Source organism: Cricetulus griseus (assembly GCF_003668045.3).
Source record: "Cricetulus griseus strain 17A/GY chromosome 1 unlocalized genomic scaffold, alternate assembly CriGri-PICRH-1.0 chr1_0, whole genome shotgun sequence".
NCBI classification, from domain to species: domain Eukaryota; kingdom Metazoa; phylum Chordata; class Mammalia; order Rodentia; family Cricetidae; genus Cricetulus; species Cricetulus griseus.
The window spans coordinates 96,581,257-96,601,963 of record NW_023276806.1 but is presented as its reverse complement, the minus strand read 5'-3'; the positions used below and the strand labels follow the sequence as shown (position 1 = coordinate 96,601,963).

At 37.1% G+C, this 20,707-nt stretch overlaps 1 protein-coding gene across 7 annotated transcripts in view; it reads left to right on the top strand.

Moving 5' to 3' along the window:
* The first annotated feature begins 122 nt into the window (after positions 1-122).
* The window catches only part of Supt20h (SPT20 homolog, SAGA complex component), a 31,899-nt gene continuing 11,314 nt past the window's right edge, over positions 123-20,707 (top strand). The window contains exons 1-20 of one of the 7 annotated variants that reach the window (XM_027394973.2): positions 126-358; positions 1,678-1,767; positions 2,872-2,907; positions 3,868-3,926; positions 4,566-4,632; positions 6,788-6,917; positions 8,521-8,624; positions 10,832-10,948; positions 11,059-11,112; positions 12,391-12,530; positions 13,101-13,257; positions 13,345-13,401; positions 14,492-14,563; positions 16,102-16,259; positions 17,213-17,239; positions 17,729-17,761; positions 18,068-18,176; positions 18,576-18,678; positions 18,975-19,130; positions 20,042-20,398. In XM_027394973.2, the coding sequence (XP_027250774.1) occupies positions 1,765-1,767; positions 2,872-2,907; positions 3,868-3,926; positions 4,566-4,632; positions 6,788-6,917; positions 8,521-8,624; positions 10,832-10,948; positions 11,059-11,112; positions 12,391-12,530; positions 13,101-13,257; positions 13,345-13,401; positions 14,492-14,563; positions 16,102-16,259; positions 17,213-17,239; positions 17,729-17,761; positions 18,068-18,176; positions 18,576-18,678; positions 18,975-19,130; positions 20,042-20,055 (1,596 nt within the window). In that variant the 5' untranslated portion in view covers positions 126-358; positions 1,678-1,764 and the 3' untranslated portion in view covers positions 20,056-20,398. Of the gene's footprint in view, positions 359-1,677; positions 1,768-2,871; positions 2,908-3,867; positions 3,927-4,565; positions 4,633-6,787; positions 6,918-8,520; positions 8,625-10,831; positions 10,949-11,058; positions 11,113-12,390; positions 12,531-13,100; positions 13,258-13,344; positions 13,402-14,491; positions 14,564-16,101; positions 16,260-17,212; positions 17,240-17,728; positions 17,762-18,067; positions 18,177-18,575; positions 18,679-18,974; positions 19,131-20,041; positions 20,399-20,707 lie in introns of those variants that run through there. The other 6 variants (XM_035450496.1, XM_027394970.2, XM_027394968.2 and 3 more) reach the window with 6 other exon arrangements.

The window sequence follows — 20,707 nt, the reverse complement described above, 5'->3', positions numbered from 1 at the left end:
GGTGAGTGTTGTGTCGGGCCTTGAACCGATTCAAACTCCGCCCCTTCCACGCTCAACTCGCCAATCGGTAGCGCAGCCGCCGGAAGTGGCGGTTGGAGGTTTGGGTGGGCGTTACGGCAGGCCTGAGGCAAGGTCTGAGGCTGGAGGCCGCAGTGGGCGGGTCGGCCGGGCTGGAGCTATAGGTCAAGTGTCCGGGAGAGGTCCGGATCGGAGGTGGCCGGGCGGAGGTCGTTCTGCGTCCGGGAGAGTCCCGGCTTGGGCGGGCACGCCGGCGGCCATCCTGCGTGAACGCCCCTCGGTGCTTCTCGGCTCGGTCCGCCTGCACTTTATAATAGCTTGTCCTTCGGGCTCCCCACAGGTAACGTCTGGAAACTCGCTGCGGGTTGGCAGGGCGCGTCTTCGCGGGGGGCGGGGTCCCTGGTTACTATTGAATACCGGCCATTTGCTTCTCTGTGAAGTTGGCGTTCTGAGGGTCCAGCCTGGGTTAAAAAAATGTTTGAAAAAAAAATCCAAAAAACAAACAAAAAAAAGTGCAGTTGAGACCCAAGCTCACCGGGGAAGTGAGTGTAGCTGATGGATGGCTACCCTGGAAGCCATCTTTTATCGCCATCAGAGCCTCTAGTTAGGACACCAAGTGCAAAAGCTGATGAGCACAGACTTAAGTTAGATTGAGTAACGATGGATACCGTGGTTGGTATAAGCTTAACATCAAAATTAAGGGAAAAAAATGCGTCGAGTGTTGCCATCGAGTCAATTCGTAACGCTTTGCTTAAAAAACCATGGGTGCAGGTGTGAGTGGGCGGAAGGTTGGAATAGTAGACCCCAAGGAAGGTTACACGTTGAGAAGGGACAGAATGTCTACCATAGGTCTGTGCTAGTTGGCAGAGTTCCTTGCATTGAGTTCTCTGTAAAATAGAGATGTCGTTAATGTTTATGATAGTTTTGACAGGGTTATATTTACAAGCAGAAGGTAAGAGTTAACACGAAGCTCGGCGTTGGTGTCTCTTGCCTTTAATCCCATCACTCGGGAGGCCGAGGCAGGAGGATCTCTGTGAGTTCAAGGCCAGCCTGGTCTACAGAGCGAGTTCCAGGACAGCCTCCAAAACTACACAGAGGCAACCCTGTCTCTGAAAAACAAAACACAGGGGGCTGGAGAGATGGCTCAGAGGTTAAAAGCACTGACTGCTCTTCCAACGGTCATGAGTTCAATTCCCAGCAACCACATGGTGGCTCACAACCATCCGTTATGAGATCTGGCGCCCTCTTCTGGCCTGCAGGGATACATGCAGACAGAACACTATACATAATAAATAAATCTTTAAAAAAATAAAACAAAAAAGAGATAACACAAAGTATATGTTCGTTCTTCTGTGAGGGGGGAAATAGTTTTAAAATATCTTCCCTTCTAATTTAGTAAAAAAAAGAATCTGTAATTTGAGTTACCGAATTGTACTTTGAGACGTTTTCCCTACTTAGTGAGAGCTGCTTTTCATCAGTGTGTGTGTGTGTGTGTGTGTGTGTGTGGTGCCTGCGTTTGCACGTGTGGCTTTAGTACTTTCTTGTAGCTTGTTTTAAAAACATGTTAGAAATATATGTGCCTGGAGTAATTTCTTTGATAATGACAGTCTTTCTTTTTGCAGTCTTATGCTAACAGTCTGGTATTTTTGTTTTCTGCAGTATATTAGAAAGACATGATTTCCACCCCACTTCAACAACGCATCTAAGTTTTTTTATCTTCTTTTTGGATCTGTATCTTGTGCTGCAATGGTAAGCTGTGACAAAGCATGCTAAAATTTGTGTTCTACAGTATTCTCTTCCTTTATCTCCATAAAAATAATAGTGCATAGAAACACTCAAATAACTTGGCAGTCATCTGAAATTATTTTCTACAAAATATCTGGCTGGTGTCTTGCCAATTTGAAGGTAGAATTATCACATCTGAATCATACAGATAATCCATGAGTTAGAAGTTAATTCTGTTCCGTTTTTCTGAATCTTTGGCAAAGAGGTTGATATAAATGAAAATTATTTTGGGGGAGAGGGTTGAGTTTCTTCTTTGGGTGTGCATGTTCTGCACATGTTGGTATATATGTTTGGTAAGGAAATGAGAATAACTTTAATTTCTTCCTCAAGCTCTGCCCACCTTTCATTTTCAAGATCGTCTCTTAGGTTTAGAACCAGCTGAGTAGGCCTGTGAGGTGTACTTCCCATCACTGGGATCCTTGTGTGCCAGCCAGTCTAGCTTGCTTCTGTGAATTCTGGAGATTGAACCCTGTTCTTCATGAATTCTTCACTCTGAATTATTTCCTCAAACTCCTTCACTTGCATGCTTTAAAATTAATAAATGTAGGTAGGTTTAGTTTGTCACACCTGTAATCCTAGTACTTGGGATAGAGACTCAGGTTAAAGGGTCCCTGTGAGTCTAAGGTCAGCCTGGGCTAGCTCATCTCAGTGAATACAGTTTTGGTAATGTACATCATCTTTCTGCTTTGGAGGTCTTGCTTGTTTATATCTACCCTGTTAGAAAAAAATGGAAACGGTCACTGTGGGTTTCTTATCTTTTATGTGTGCATATTAGTGATACACCTAGTATTTTGAAAGGAGTAATGAATGCATGATACAAGCATGTTAAGCTCTCAGATACTGACTGTAGACACCGTTTTTTTTTAGCATTTTCTTATTTACTTAATGATCAAGTGCCCAACACAATCATAAAAAGCAAAACAAAACAAAAAAAAGTAATGCATTGGAGCATAGAGGAGAGGGATAAAGAATTGTCCTTGTTCCAGAAAATTAAAGAAGAGTGTCAATTGTTTATTAATTTTTTCTGAAAATAACTAATATTGCCAAATATACTATTTGTTTTTGAAGCAGCAAGCTCTAGAACAAGCCTTGGATCGTGCAGAGGTGAGACATGACTGATTGTAACTGACAGAAATTCCATGAAAACGAAATTTTTGTAATCGTCAAGAGAATATGGTGTTTAGGCTAAGTCTGCTAATAATTTTACAGTGCATATGTAAAACTGAATGATATATGGGTTATCAGTCCTGTGAAATTCCTGTTAGGCTATAGAATAAAATTATTTAAACCAGACCATAGAATTTCTAAAGTTGTTTTTCTATCCTGATAAGTTTTACTGAAATATCTTAAAATATGGGTCATTGTTTTCTGATATGCAATTTGAAAATAAATTTAGCTATAAAATGTTTAGAATATATCTGTCCTGTGGAATTGCAATTTACTCTACTAAAATGCTAGGTTGAGTCTTAGTGGAATTTAAATTTTATTTATGACCTGTGTACAAGGTGTAAGTTTACGACTAACTAAATGGGCTATTCAGCCTAACCTTTTGCAGATGTACAATACACCTATAGTTGCTCATATAAAAACTGAATACACAAGGTTGGAGAAACCCACAGAAACAGCTGACCTGAACAAGGGGTTGCTCATGGACCCCAGACTGATAGCTGGAAAACCAGCATAGGACTGTTCCAGACCCCCTGAACAAGGAGGTCTGGACAATCTATGGGGCCACTGGTAGTGGATCAGTATTTATCCCTAGTACACAAATGGACTTTGGGGAGCCCACTCTGCATAGAGGGATACTCTCAGCCTAGACACAATGTGGGAGGGTCTAGGCCCTGCCCCACATGATATGACAGACTTTGAAGATTCCCCCATGGAAGGCCTCACCCTCCCTGGGGAGCAGAAAGGAGTTGAGATAGGGGATCAGTGGGGCGGAGGGGAGGGGAGGGAAATGGAACTAGGATTGACATGTAAAAGAAGCTTGTTTCTAATTTAAAGCAAAAAGAAAGAAAAAAAAAAAACTGAATACCAAGTGTCTGACCAACTTCTCTATTTCAGTATATTGTTGAAAGTGCTCGACAGAGACCTCCTAAAAGGAAATATCTGTCTAGTGGAAGGTATGACTGTATAATTGGTAACATCTTTGAGTTGGTGAAATGAGTTGACTACCACTTACTGTATTCTTACTAGGTATTTCAAATGCTGTCAGTTCTTTAGAAAGGTTGGTCATCCCTCATCTGGAAATGTGAGGTACTCCAAAATATGGAACTTAGAAATCATGATGGAATGTCACAAATGCACTTTTTCACCTCTAACTTGTGTGACAGATTATATATAGTTAAAATGCTATCACAGTAAAAAGTAGTATTTAAAATTGTCTTCCATGTCTTTCTGTAAATGCCTCTGAGCCTGCACTATAGCCTCTATTTCAGAAACTAAAGTAGTCCAAAACATGCAGGTCACAAGCATTTTAGGTAGTTCTGAGATGTTCAGACTGTGATATGAATTCTTAAATTGAGCCCGGCAATGTAACACACATTCATTTATAATGTTGAATTGGCATTGTACAGGAATTAACAGCCATGTCGATGTAGGAACATTGAAATCAATGTCTTGTCATATATTTGGGGGTAATATGCTATATTAGTTAAAATCTTATTTACCGGGTTTCATTACAGAACTAAAATATTTAAATTAATGAAAAGCAAACAATCATTTCATGATTATCTTGTATATTTATTACTTTTTTCCCCTAGAAAATCTATATTCCAAAAACTGTATGACTTGTATGTTGAAGAATGTGAAAAAGAACCTGAAGTTAAGGTAAATATAAATTCTTTATATTATTGAGCTTTGGAATTGTGGTAGAAAAGGGAAGTTTAGAACTTATGTTTGAAGCAGCTAGTGATTTATATCTTCGTGGTTGAACATCTTTTTCAACCAGACTCACTCAGTTCTTTGACTGACCCGTTCCAATCCCTGGCCAATCTGTCTGAGTTAGTGGTTGTCTGGGTAATGGGACATCGTAAACGAAGCCGAAGTGTATCTTCTGTTATCTTCCTCTGAGACCTGCTTTTGCAGACTTGAGCTAGTAATCTCAGTAACCCACATCTTGAGATTTTGGGGTCACATATGGGAAGGATTCAAGTGTGTTAGTAAAAAATGAATTTGGTCAAAGAATAAACTTGTGACTGGTTTAATTCAGCATAAAGGTATCTATAGTTAATAGAAATTGATATTTTTTAAAGCAAAGTTGGAATTTATTAAAAAGTTTTGTTGTATGTGGTTTGTTTGAGATGCAGGTTTTACTATGCTGGCATGAAACTCACTGGGATCCCCCTGCCTCAAGGGTGATGGGATTAATGTGTGTACAGCCACACCCAGCTTTAAAAAAAATTTTAATGTGGATTTAAAAATACGCATTGAACAGTTCACAGTTCACCCAGAAATGGAACTTCTTTAGTATTTTAAACCCTTAGGTTAAAAGTGTTTAAAGGGCTTTGTAAGTTTCTGTTTTATCTCGTTTAAAAATGAATGACATTTAAACACTTAGCCCAAAACAAAACAAAGCAGTCCAGTAGTGTGATATTTAAAGTCTTTACCTTAGAAAAAAGCCTTAAATTTATGAATAAATGTAATGAGAGTCAGCAGGCCCAGCTTGACATATATATTGTCTGCCTGCTTTTAATATAACAGAGGCAATGCCGAGCACTTGCTGTGCCCTGTAGCCTAAGATACCATCTGTCCATTTAAGAAAGACGTTTCTAGGCAGTTTTCTTTTGTTGTTGCTGCTGCTGCTGCTGTTTTCTGGGGGTTTTGTTTGTTTTATTTTTAAATACATTAACCACCCCCCCTTCATTTTCATATTGCATAGTGTTTTCATTCTATTGTGATGCTAGATCAGAAATTCATGGTTCTTGGGACCAGTGAGATAGTTCAGCAGGTAAAGGTATTTGCCATGAAGCCCAGAAGGAGGACTCCCAAGATCTGTATAATGGAAGGAGAGAACTGGCTTCCACAAATTGTTCTCTGGCCTCCACATGAAGCCCCTGACATGTTTATGCCCCACCTTACTCACGACTGTAATTATAAAGCTAGACATTTAGTATAAGATACTCAAAACATTTGCTTTTTTTAAAAAAAAATACTGAAAAAATATATTAACACACATCTTTTCTAAGGCAGAGTGAAATGATTTAATCTTGAAGTTGGTTTCATGTAAAAGCATACATCTATAAAATTGTGGCGTTTGTTTCTAGATTTATGTTAAAAAAAAAAAAGGTAGTTCTTAAGGAACTGACATGATTTCCTTTCACCAGTTAGCTCTTTTAGGCTCAACATTTCAGCTATTTAGACTTGCTAAACATCTTTACATCTAAGTAGATTGTAAGTTGTTGAAGAATTTTGGCCTTATCATTGTGCAATTAAAGAGGTTCCCAACTCTTTGTTCATATCTGTATTAAGTGTTTTTATTATAAAGGTTTCAGCCTTCCTGATGGTTATTACATTGATACTCCTTCATGTTGTGGTGATCCCCAACTGTAAAATATTTTTCATTGCTACTTCATACTGTAATTTTTGCTACCCTTATGACATGTAATGTAAATGTCTGTGTTTTATAATGGTCTTAGGCAACCCCCGCCCGATGAAAGGGTCGTATCTTCCCCTCTCCCCCCAAGAGGTTGAGAACCACTAGTTTAAAAGACGTATTGCTATGAATTATGGTCCAGTCTGACATGGAACTCACACCTTTATGCCTTGGTCTCTTCTAAATGCTGATATTACAGGTGCACATCCATGCATGAGTTAATTTGCATAAAACATGTTAGTAAATAAAAATTTAGTTGACATTACTGTCCTGTGAAGTGCAACAGTTCCCAGGTGTTTGGGATTGTAGTATGGAAGGAACACCAATAGTGAGTGAATTGTTTTTCAAGGTTATAATATACTGATTTCATGAAATTGTCTCTTTTTAAAGCAGAAATTAAGAAGAAATGTAAACTTGTTAGAGAAGCTTGTTATGCAAGAGACTTTGTCGTGTTTAGTGGTCAATCTGTATCCAGGAAATGAAGGATATTCTTTGATGCTCAGGGGGAAAAATGGCTCAGGTAAGACCTTCCAAAATATGCCTGACACAAAATACCTCTGCTTTTAAAGTTAGCTATTTAACCTTTAATCAGAGATTGTCTTGATTAAAAATCAACTTCTTATTCTGTGTTTTTTCTCCTCTTGACTTTTGCTAAAATGTTTGACGTTGTGTAGATTATCCATCCTAAACTCACATTTGAAAAGTATTATAATTTATAGTATGTCTTTAAATTTTTTAGATTTATTTATTATTGTTTTATGTGTTTGGATATTTTGCCTGTGTGTACATTGGCACCACATAAATGCCTGGTACCTTCAGAGGCCAGAAGAAGAGGTTGGATCCCATGAATGATTTTTTTGAGTCACCATATGGATGCTGGTAATTGAATCCAGGTCCCCTCGAAAATCAGCCTGAGCTCTTAACTGCTGAGCCATCTCTCCAGGCCCTGTCTCTTCTTTTATACTTTATTTAGTGGGGTGATCGAGGGAGCATCATGGCACTTTTGTAGTCCCAGGACAATCTAAGAAAATCGATTTGTCTTCTTCTAGTATGTGGGTCCCAGGGATAGAACTCAGGTTTTCAGGCTTGGCTCCAAGTGCCTTTATCTATTTGAGCTGTCTTGCCAGCCTGATTATTTCTTTACAGTTAATTGAACAGGTAATTTTTAACAACTGCATTTTTTATGATTATCTGTATTTTAAGTTAACATAAGGTACTTTGACTGCATTTTATATAGTGAGTATAAACACTTGAAAATTAAACCTTCTGAATAATTTTATTGAAATGTCAAAAATAGTAAACATTGAAAATATTTCTAAAAAGATTTCTAGTACTTTGGATGTAAAGAGCATTAAAATATACTCTTAGATTTCATTTAAAGAGGCATTTCTGGTTTTAAAAATATGAGCACTGCAGGGAACTTAGCTAGTGAAGAATTTTATTTATGGGGATAAAAATATAGTTTAGTTGGTGGAATACTTGCCTAGCATGCACAAATCTCAGAGTTCAGCCCACAACATCACACAGATGTGATGTCAAAGGCCTGTACTCCTAGCACTCAGCATGTAGAGGCAGGAGGATCAGAAGTGCTTATTTTCCTGTTCTTGTTTAAAATCTTATAGTAAAACAGTTTTTCAGTACCGTAGTGCAATTGACTTGTAAGACTTAGCCTTTGAGATATATGTGTGTGTATATATTTGGGTTTTTCAAGACAGAGTTTCTCTGTATTGCTTTGGAGCCTATCCTGGCATTCGCTCTGGAGACCAGGCTGGCCTCGAACTCACAGAGATTCGCCTGTCTCTGCCTCCCCAGTGCTGGGATTAAAGGCGTGCGCCACCAACACCTGGCTGTCTTTGAGCTATATTCTTAAGACTTTCTTTAATTATGGTATGTCGGGGGGAAGGGGGGATGTACATATGAATGCTGGTGCCCATAGAGCTGACATTTAGTCAATTATAAGCTGCCATGGGTTTTATGTACAGAATCCAAGTCCTTAAAGGGAAGTGCTCTTAACCACTGAGCCATTTCTCAAGCCCTGTGTATTCTGTTTTTTAAAAGTCATTTAAACTACAATCCTAATTTTTTTGTGAGCTTGTTTTCATGATCTTTGTTTTAAAATTAAGATTCTGAGACCATACGGTTGCCTTATGAAGAAGGGGAATTGCTTGAATACTTAGATGCAGAAGAATTACCTCCTATTTTGGTTGATCTCCTTGAAAAATCACAGGTAAAAAGACAAAACAAAATATTGATTTGAATATAGTAACATGTGACATCCCAGCTGCAGAAGCCGGAAACAGGAACATCTCAAGGAAGTTTGAGGCCAGACTGGGCAACATAGCAAAACTCCATTTCTAAAATATATGTATCTGGGTGGGTGGTGGGTGGGTGTGTGTGTGTTGCGTTTTAGTATGTACATATACTTTGTTGTGGTTTTGTTTTGCTTTTTTGAGACATGAGCTTATTTATAGCCTCGCTGGCTTAGTTAGAACTGGTGATATCATTGCCTCAGCCCTTGAGTAGACATGAGCTGCTGTACACACAAGTGTTATTAGAGTCTAGAGCATAAAATGAGACATTGTGGTGGTGCTGGTTAAAAATGGTTTATTGTGGCTTGCTTTGTTGCTGCACTGCCATGTGGTGGTTGAGTGCTTCTAAAATTGCTGTAATAAATTATCCTGGAACGTTCCTAAGGTTAAAATTTAAGAAATTATAAAAGAATCTATTTTCACTGTTTATGAAGCTTACTTACAGATCACAAACAAGATACTTAAAAGGTACCCTGTAAGAGACTCACTTGCCTTGCCTTTCTTGCTACCTTGACTTGACTCCCATTTCTTCATAGTGTTAGTGGAACCAATTAACCAGCATTCCTGCATCTTTCTCCATACGTTGTCTTTGCTTTCTTGTTTAAGTGGATGAATCTCATTCCTTAAGTCCTGATCCCTATTTCCCTTCTAGGTCTTTCCCTTCTTGGTGGCTTACAACCATAAGCCCCCACTAGATACAGAATTTAAACATGCTGTGTTCTCAGCTTGAAAACCTCTTAAGACCTCCCTGTTTTTTTCAGCTATTGATTTAGAGTTCTTCTCACTACAAAGGCACTCAAAAACTTGTCTATAAACTTTTTATCACACTCTTTCTTCACTCATCTAGCCAGCCTTGTAACAAGCATTTCTTAGATGATTTTGTCAAGTCACTGATCTCATGGCATGGCATTATTAGTCACTTTTCTGTTTGAATCTGAATTGTTCTATGCAGTGTAGCTGGGCTTAATGATACATGCTTTTCATCCTAGCATCGGGGAGAGTCAGAAGTTCAAGGCTATCTTCAGCTTCATGTTGATTTGATAGCTAAAGTAAATCCAAAATGGTTACAGAGAGAGCAGTTGCATAGGTATCATTGTTGGGTGACATTGGATACATGAAGATTTCCAATAGCCAGATGTTTATATGAATTGATTAAAAGATGGTTGCTTTCATTAATCCCAACTAGAGAAACAGGTAATTGTTGTCCTTTGGTAGCAAATCATGTGATATGTACAGCTGTAAGGGTGGTAGCAATTAGTATAATTCGGAAAGTGTAGATTATTAGTATACTAAGTTCCCAGTTGTTAACAACAAAGTATAAAAAGTACAGCTTTGGCCAAATGTAATATTTTAAATATTTATTGTTAAGACTGTGATTAATATCCTATTCATAAGTATTATTGTTTAAAGAAAGCATGCACATAAGGAAGGAAGCTAAGTAGGGTTCATATGATAATTCTAGACTAGCTGTTAGTATTAGCTTGGTTGACTTAAGATAAAGACTACTATGGTTATAGAAGTATCGATTGTATTTATCAATTTGTATTTGAGCACAAATAACTAACGGTATAAAGTGCCTGAACATACTGTGAGGGAGTAGGTAAGTTGTAGTGAACTGAGTGCTAAGGTTTCTTAAACATGCAATACAACATAGTTGTGAGTTAAATTCATGGTTAGTTCCTTCTTGTTCATACAGTCTAAAAAGTCTAGAAATTTCAGGAAAGCAAATATGGAAGTTATATCTAGAAGCTGAAATTGTGGCACAGTTAGTGTATTGCAATGACAAATTATATAACAATTATGATACTAGCTAAATGAAATAATGAGCCAGTGAGCTTCAGAAGAACCTCCATCTGAAGGAACTCCAGAAATTTCCCCATAGATGAATGCCAAAGTTATCCTGGATATCATTAGATGCAATGTCAGTCTACTATTAACAGTTTTAAATTGCTTTTTATAATGATGAACATAAAAATAATCATCTCTAGTAGTTTATATAGTAGTGTATCCACCAAAGATATCTATTGAAAGTATAGAGTTTAAAGACTGAAACATTCAGTATAAGCTTGCTTATTTTGGCTTTTGAAAAATGACATTTACCTGAATGTTTTTTTACTTAAAACAGGTTAATATTTTTCATTGTGGATGTGTGATAGCAGAAATACGTGACTATAGGCAATCCAGTAACATGAAGTCTCCTGGTTACCAAAGTAGGCACATTCTCTTACGTCCAACAATGCAGGTATGGAATGTCTAGTTAGGAAGTACTGTTTTTTGTTTTAGTTTGGATTTTATTAGATGTTCATATATGTATATGAAAATACATGTTTTAAAATGTTTTGTTTCTTCTAGACTTTAGTCTGTGATGTTCATTCTATAACAAGTGACAACCATAAATGGACCCAGGTTAGTTCTCTCTCTAATCTCATGTAGACCACACACAGAGTGAAGCATTAGTGAGAGGCTTACTTTTACTCACATTTGATTGTGTGTTGGGTTGGACGTTTGGACAAACCCAAGATTCCCTTATGAGCTTTGGGATTTTAAAATCTGTACATTTAGAAATCCCTCAAGGAACTGCTTATAATCCAGTCCCAAATTGCTTCCAGTCTTGTTGCTAAACTAGGGTTAAGTTAATTTATAAAGCCTAACATGAAAATTGGTTGTTTTGTTTTTATTTTAGATTTTTGTTTTTGTTCTTGTTACTTTTTTTTATTAATTTTTTTTATTTTTTTTTAAGACAGGTTTTCTTTATATGACAGTCCTGGCTGTCTTGGAACTCCCTCTATTAGGTCAGGCTTGGCCCCTAACTCACAGAGATCCTCCTGCCTCTGTCTCCCAAGTGTTGGGATTAAAGGCGTGTGCCACCATCGTCCGACTCATCCTATCCAACAAAATCTTTATTCTTACCATTGAATGCATATAGATTGTGATTTTTCTTCCATCCAGGATTCTAAAATTCTAAAAGAAGCCTATTTTTTCTTCTTCTGCCGCCCTTCCTTCCTTTCTCCCTTTTTCTTTTTGGAGTAAGATCTCTAGCACAGGCTGGCTTGGAACTTGAGATTCTGCTGCCTCTCCCTCTTGAATTCTGAGAGTAAAGACCTGTATCATCACACCTGGTCTAACAGGATTTCTTAGCAATGACAACAGCTAATTAATTGATCCTCTAGTTCTGGCTCTTTTTTATCTATTACTGTGGAGAGAAAATTTCAGTAATGAAATAGCCCTCTATGAAATAAGCTTGTGAACTAAGATTCAGCTTATCCAAAACTAGTAAATGATGAGCTTTAGTCTGGGCTGTTGTTTTCCCATCTATAAAAAGGTCAAAAGTTCTTCACATCAGAGACAGAGTTGCAGTCAGTGCTGGAGAGCAGTAAAGCATCAGTTTCTTAAGCTGAGAACTGGTAAACAAAGGAAAAATTTATTCCACCATTTCCAAACAAACTATTTTAGACAGCCAAATAAATATTCACTCTCTGAATTTTACTCTTTTATACAATATACAAAAAACTGAATTTCCATCAGAAGTTTATCTTGTGGGTTTACACAGTAATGTTCAAACTTGAGTTACTACAGTTACTTTAGTCTTAAGCAAACTTCTTGGGAATATTTCTGGCTTAAATGATGTATGTTTACATTATGAAAAATATATCTGAATCTGACATATACTCCTGTGTATTTCAGGAAGACAAACTTTTGCTTGAGAGCCAACTGATTCTAGCTACAGCAGAACCACTGTGTCTTGACCCATCTGTGGCAGTAGCTTGTACTGCAAATAGGCTGCTCTATAACCGGCAAAAGATGAACACTCGCCCAATGAAACGGTAATTTCCGGCACTTGTGTAACACAGGCTCTTAAGTGTTGCTAGCCACAGTGCCCTTTCCCTCAGCATGGCAGTGCTGGACTTTTTACATTTGAAAATGGGATTTTTAATGGCCTTGTATTGTGATTTTGTGTGGTAGGATTTTTAAAAAATATTCCCTGCATTATTGTAAAGTGGTATTCTCTGCAGTCTTTTAAAGAAGGAACTTCAGTAAGTTTATGGTCTGTGAGGCTGAAAAAAGACCAGATAGGAACAGAAGGATGGTAGCTTCATTACTTCACAACACTAATTGGAAACATCTAACAAGGAAATAGTATGTAACTTACAAATTTTGAGCCATACAGTCAGAGTTTTAGGGGTTAATTTATAAGGGCTCTCTTTCCATTTCGGGATTTGAATCAGCTTGGCTACATGGTCATGAGTATTTGGTCTCCTTTTTGTTTTACTTGTACCTAAAGCTTGCTGATGTGAGAGTGTTGGATAGGCATTTGCAATTTAATCTATAATTAATATGCTGCTTCTTTTCCATATAGATTGAGTTGTTGCTTTGTGTATTCCAATGTCTGTTAGGTGTTTGAAGAGGTATTCCAGGTCCTCCCTGAACCGGCAGCAGGACCTGTCTCATTGTCCTCCTCCCCCTCAGCTGAGATTACTTGATTTCTTACAAAAACGGAAGGAAAGGAAAGCAGGTCAGCATTATGACCTCAAAATTTCTAAAGCAGGAAATGTAAGTCGTTCTTCAGGAGCTTACTATTCTGACAGGCTAACTTTGTTTTAAGTTTTTGGTGTAATTGTACTGCCTTTAACTTTTCAGTGTGTGGACATGTGGAAACGGAGCCCCTGTAACCTGGCTGTGCCTTCTGAAGTAGATGTAAGTTCATGAAATGCTGCTCTCTAGCACAGGGTCAAAGTTCATCATTAGGAAGCTAATGCTGTGAGAAAACAAAAGAAAGAAAGCCAAAATCCTTCCTTTTTAACAAACCAAGTTCTCGTTTTAAGAAGCTATGTATTTACATCAGTCATGTAAGTTTCGTGTGTTGTGTTTTTAAACCTGGGTCTTGCTGTGTAGCCCAGGGTGTTCACATCTTGGGGTAATCCTCCTCTCTCACTCAGTTTCCAAAGTCAAGAGATTCTGAGAATGGACCACCAATCCAGCCTTAGTTACATAATAGCATAGCTTGAAGGAGTTCTCAGTTAGGAGCAGGAATAATAATAAGGTTTCAAAATGTGGAAAGGGTGTGATATTTTTTATATAATGTAAAAGAAATAAACTTATTATGTTTATATACTCAAAATTGGCAGACTTTAAAGATTAGTAATATTAGAGCCATGACCCAAAATAGGAATTCCCAGCACTATTCAAATTCTAAGTGATCACGGGGATGTTAATGAAGGACAATATTTTATTTCATTTCTTGTGTCTCTCAGAGTCAATTGTATTATTTACTCAGTTATCACATATGTATATGTGTGTGTGTGGTGTGTGTGTATATACAATAACGTGTGGAAGATGAGAGTTGATTCTTTGCTTCTACCACATTGTTCCTAAGCATCAAACAACTCAGGTCTTCAGTTTCAGTGGAAAGTACTTTTATCTGCTAAGCCATCTCACCAGCCCTTACTCAATTCATTATGATCCTTATTTCAGAATTACTTCATTATTTCAATAATGCTTTTGTGTTATTGTCCTAACAATTAAAATACAAAGCCAAAGGCATTAATAGCCTATGTATATAAACCAAGCAAGCCATATTGTCTTCTTGTTTCATATATGGCCCTCAGGCAGCTAGTGCTCTTAACTACTTTATCATCTGCAGTTCCACATCAGGAGGGTTTTAAAGTTATTAAATACAAGTGCTTGGTGATACTGGTAGTTGAAACCTTATATTCACACTGGTCTTGTTGAATTTTTCAGGTTCTTCTCTTTGTTCCAATACTGATTCCATGTCTTTACCATTTAGGTGGAGAAATATGCTAAAGTAGAAAAATCCATCAAATCTGATGACTCTCAACCAACAGTCTGGCCAGCTCATGTAAGTAATCAGTGCTAGTCCTTCTCATTAATAATGCAGTTTGCTTGGGTATTTTTGTTGTTGTTTTGAGACAGTATCTCTTTTGGCACAGACTGGCCTCAAATTTGCAATGTAGCCAAGGCTGACCTTGAATATACCAATCTGCCTTTACTGCCCAAGTGTCAGGTGTCTCCCCACCATATTTGGCTAGCAATGTTTATAAACTGGGTTCTGAATTTATTAAATAGAAAATTACTTGTAATGCATAATTTTTTAAGTACATTTGGAGCTCTTGTGCTCCAAGAAAAAATATTTTTAAAAAAGTATGTTTTTCATTTTATAGAGCAGTTTTAATGTAACACTACATTTTTATGAGTGGGTCTGGTAGCCCATGCCTGTAGTCTCAGCTCTTGGAGGCAGAGACAGGAAGCTTCCAAGTCGGAGGCCAGCCTGGAGTAGGTACACAGGGAGCTATTCAAAAACCAAAACCAAAATAAGTGTCAAGCCTGATGGTATAGGGAAGCTGCTAATGGAAAAGGATATGTTTGAGATCATCCTGGGCTACATAGTGAGACTGTCTTACAGAAAACAAAATTGCATTTTTTTGTTTTGACTGCACGCTAGTGGTTTTCACTTTTCTTTTGTTTCAAATTAGTGTATTCTTTTAAAGACCGTCTTTATTTGGTTCTGTGTGATCAGGCTTGCCTGGAATTTTGTTGTATTTACCAGCTGGTCTCACACTTGTTGTCGGTTCTGCTGCCTCTGCCTCCTGAGTGCTGGGATTAAAGGTATGAACCACCACTGCTTCATTATAGTAATTTCTTAAAGGGAGAAATTAGAATAATATATTGGACAGACTCTAGGGGCAAAATAATAAATGATAGAAACATTTCTGCCTTTAAACCTTATTTCAGATTGTTAAATATTGCAGTTGTATGTGCAGTGTATGAAGCTCTGTGCATGTCTCTCATGCTTGATGAGATGCAGCATTGGGACACTTAGCATAAAGAATTATGACAAAAGGGTCTTATGCAGTAGTTCTCTATGAGGGTTTGTGCTGTTAAATTCCTTTTCATCCATTTATTTGTTGATTATTTATGAGACAGTCTTACTTACTATTGAGTTCTTGCTGGCCTGGAACTCACTGTGTAGACCAGACTGATTTCAGACACAAAGAGAACAGCCTGCCTCTGCCTCCCAAGTGCTGGAGTTAAAGATGTACCACCACAACTCATCAATTCCTTCACCTATAATGTGGAATTGGCTGTGCCAGCCCTGGGTTGGTTGTGTTTGACAGTTGGATGAGATACTACTTCCTAAGTGCAGTGGCAATATTTAGTAAATGTTTGTTATAATTTTCATTATGCTTCTAGAAATGTATGGCAATATCTTAATGAACGATTCAGTATCATGCATAATCACCCTGAACTTGATGTTTTTATACAGCCTTAAAACATTTCTTTAGTGCCATGTACATACCAGATAGAAGTCAGTTTTTTATTTTTGTTTTTTGTTATTTTTGCTGCTTGAGAACATAATATTTGGGATTCTCTTTTCAGGATGTAAAAGACGATTATGTATTTGAATGTGAAGGTGGTACTCAATATCAGAAAACAAAGCTGACCATCTTGCAGTCTCTTGGTGATCCACTTTATTATGGTAAAATACAGCCTTGGAAAGCAGATGAAGAAAATGACAGTCAAATGTCTCCATCCCAGTGAGTTCTGTTGAGTATATGTAATACACAGAGGCATCCAGAACTTATATAGAACTGCCAAGGAACTGCCAACTAGCATATACAGTTTTCCTTTAGGGATTTGGTATTTAATATATACCAATGCATTTTGATAGTAGATATGAATAAAGTTAAAATGCAGTTGCCATGTTCTCTCAGTTATTTATAATCATTCTTTTAGTGTAGCTAATTATGTTTGTGATAGCAGTTGGCAGTTTATGTAGTTGATCTTATAAATGGTACATCGTACAGTGTGCTAATACTTAGTCTTGATTTTGGGGTTGAGGAGTATGGGCAGGGTCTATGAATACCTGGCTAGCCTGGAGCATGCTATGGAGACTAGTCTGGCCTGAAACTCACTGAGATTGGCCTGCCTTTGCCTCTGCTTCCTAAGTGTTGGGGTAATTTTGATTGTGTGGTTACTTTTAGTTTTAGTTTTGTTTTGTTTTTTTTAATCACATTCATGCTGTTTTGAAAGATGGAAAAGAGCTCAGGAAAATGAAATGGTCAAGGTCAGTTATATGTCAAATTATTGTTAAAACCTTTACCAAAATCGATTTGAAATTTGTGAAGAATGATGGGTTTTAGAGTTACTTCCACCCATACCTAGGTAAAGTCAACAAGAAGAAATAGCAATTCCTCATTTAACAGCTATCAGCTTTTTGATTATTCGTATTTCTAACAATCTTCCCCTGAAGACACATTGACCATTGTAGATGTGCCTGTATCTCAATAGTGTAAGGACACAGTAGCTACTCCTTTGTAAAATTCAGTTCCCATTGCTATGGGCCTGGTCCAGGATACAACTGCTATCTGCCATTATTCTACAGGGTCTGTGCTCTTCTACATCCTTCCATGTTCAGAACCTAAGAGCTGTGAAGCTTAAGTTTGACCTGCCTTAACTGAGTGATTTTCTTTTATGTTTTGTATTTCAGCTCCTCTGCAGATGATCATTCAACTTGGTAATTAAAAAATAAGACTCACTTGTATTTATATGTTGTTATGTCAAACCTTAAAAAAAAACTCAGAAAAGATTTTTATAGAAGTCGGCAATAAGCTTTCATCCTTGTCTAAAATAATTGTAAGAATGACTTCCAGAGTCAAAATAAATGAATGGAAAGCCACAGACTTTTCCATAGTTCAGTGATTTTACTAAAGAACAGTGTTTGTAAACGTGTATAGTGGTACTTAGTAATTTTTTTCCAGATTGTGTAATAATAAATAAACATTAAATTTCTCTGAAGTAAATCAGCCATATTGATTATTTCATGATGAATGTAAAACTTGAGCATTATTTCTCAAGTTTAATTAATGTAATGATATATTGCTAGATTTAAAATGAATTTATAATAATATATTACTGTGACTAAAATATGAAAGACTTTAAAGGTTAACCTAAGATATTTTAAGACACTCTCACCTAATACTTCTCTTTCTTGGTAACATTTTAGGTTTATTATTGGGTCAAAGACTGATGCAGAGAGGTAAAGTGCATTCTCTCCTTTATTTTGGTCAGATTGCATGTGAATCTGCTTCTTTGTTGGGTAGAGTGTTCTGTATCTGAGTCACAGATTGATTGTGTTACACATTTAACTGAACTGTACATGAGTTTTTCTTAGGTCTTGGGCAGTTAGGGAACATTTACAACACAGTGGTGGAGTGTCTCATAGTGATTTTTCTATTAAATCTGGTGGGACTTATTTTCCAGTAATAACATTACTTACTTCCTGTATGACTTGTCTTTAAGACAAATTTGGCTAATCTTTACCTGTTTTTTCCAAATATTTCAGGGTAGTTAATCAGTACCAGGAGTTGGTCCAGAACGAGGCCAAATGCCCAGTGAAGATGTCTCATAGCTCTAGTGGTTCAGCCAGTCTCAATCCAGGGGAGGAGACAGAAGTAAGTTCACACTGTTGGTACCTTGTACCTTGTTGTTTCTCAAGGAGCTTGAGAAATGTGAAGGGCAAGGGAGTTATAGTTTTGCTTTTACTTTTAACTTTCTTATTACTCAGCTTTATGGTTGTTAAGTTTCAAAAGTACTCAATGATAGGTACAAACTCTTACTCATGTGGAAGGTAGGTAGAGAAAGGTGGCAGGTTTTCTTTCACTTTCTGTTCTTCCTTGGGTCTCACTTGCATCATCTTATCATGTATGTTATAGTCCGTGGGTATCTTGTGAAACTTTGTTCCTTTGTGTTACTATCATACTGAGTATTTTGCAGTTATAACTTGTTTTCATGTAGGAATTATGATGATACTAATTTTAATCTTAACAGTTGTGTTTAATGTCACTCCTCAGCAGCCCGAGACTGTGTCTGTTCAGTCTTCAGTTTTGGGAAAGGGAGTAAAACATCGACCCCCACCCATCAAACTTCCCTCAAGCTCAGGAAATAGTTCCTCAGGTATTATCTTTAATACCTTATGCCTTTGTTAAAATGTTACTTATTTTTACTGTGATAATTCACAGAATTTTGAATTATGAATATAGGAAAAAAACTCCAATGTATTTGTGTGTGTGTGTGTGTGTGTGTGTGTGTGTGTGTGTTCATATAAGTGTGTAACCATGTATATATATACCTTTGCTCCTGGAGGTAGCTGGTTTGAGTGAGTGATGGGATCTGAACTTTGGTCTTTATAATTGCTCAGCAAGTGCTCTGACCATCTTTCCAGCCCTAGGAAATAACTTGTGTTCTTCTAGGTAACTATTTTACAGCACAACAGGCCAGCAGCTTCCTTAAATCTCCAACTCCTCCTCCATCATCTAAGCCAAGTCTCTCTCGGAAATCATCTGTGGAGCTCAGTCAAGTCAGCATGCTTTCTCCTGCCGCCCTGTCACCTGCCAGCTCTTCACAGAGTGAGTCATGATTTAAACTCTTGCACAGATTTCGCAAAGTTTTGCATTAGTGTCTTTTGAGGGCAGCTTTTATTCAGTCTGTGAATGGTGAAATCTGATTGTACTGTATAAGTTGCATGAAACTCCAGGTAGAGTTTTGTTGGCTGTATATATTATGTGTTTCCTTGTTTTGCTTTTTTGTATCTATATATGCACTCAGTGTATACCTTTCATTTAGGCTTGTTGCCTATACATCTTCTTTAAAAATTACTTGGCAACAAGGTTGCAGAATATTATTTTCAGTGCACCCTAGGATCTTTTTTCTTACTATATAAACTGTGGCTGATACTAAAAGAAAATGTGAGAGTGAATTATTGGAGGTACTACTTTTGTATGGCACCAGCTGGTCCCAAGGTTACGTGCAGTAACCTGAAAAGAAGTATTTGAAAGGATGCACTCCTACACTTCTGTAAACTGTTACTAAAAGCGTGATCATATGAACATAGGAAAATAGAATTCTCATTTTGGATACCCTTTTTTAACAGCAAATAGAGGCAATATAGGAATGCTAGGTTTAATTTGGGTGAATTTCTACAAATGACTATCTGAATGTATTAGGTACTAATTTGGGGGAATTCCAGTTTTTTAGCGTTTTTTTTTTTTTTTTTCCGCTTGGTTGCTAGTATGTGCTGTTAGCTTACTGCACAGTGCTAAGATGGTCCTAGGTATTGACATCTATATCCTGATAGCTCAAAAGGTGTAATTTTTCTGCCTTCTTGTTTTGCACAAAGAAAAATAAATTTTCTCAAAGTCTTATTCATACTTCTCATGTTGTGGGTGTGGATTGTGGTGATCTGCTGCACACAGTTGTGTTAAGTCAGGGTGTAGTGACAGCCTCTAGACATTCACATCTCTCTCCTTTCTTTCTGCAGGACATGAAAGCTAAAAAGGAAACACCTCAAGAGCTTTTGCTTTACTTTTTTGGTTTCATTTTTTGTTTTTATTTTTTTTTAAGTTGATAAACTGTGCATACTTCATTCACAACAGATTTTCTATACATTCTCCATTTAAACAGAAGTACACAGTTACTGTTAAAGATGCAGTATTATCTATAAAGTACTTGTTTTACTCTTTGTAAATTTGTTTGTCAGGGTAAACTCGATATGTTGTGAATTAAACATGTATGTCTCGGTGCCAAATATATAACATATAACCTTGTTTAGCTTACTAAAAATGTTCAGTTTATCTCAGACAGTTAAACTAAATAACAGCAATATTTTTTAAACGAAGTCTTGAATTATTGAAATCATATAAGAAGAATTAATTTAAATTCATTTTCAACTTTATAGGCAAAAGACAGCATGTAGAAGACTAACTTTTCAGTGGGTGTTGTGGTTAGAGTGTATTTCCACTGTTCCTGTGATAAGATCTGGAGTGGGATTTTTAGGTGATATACTGCATCCTTAATTGTAATTGAGTGTAGTAACACTCGTGGATCTTGTAGAAAGTTAACACTTACAGTTCACTGCTTTAAAAAAATTGGAACAAATTTGTCAGTGCTAAGTAAGATTCCATTAACCTTATTTTAAAAGGATCGG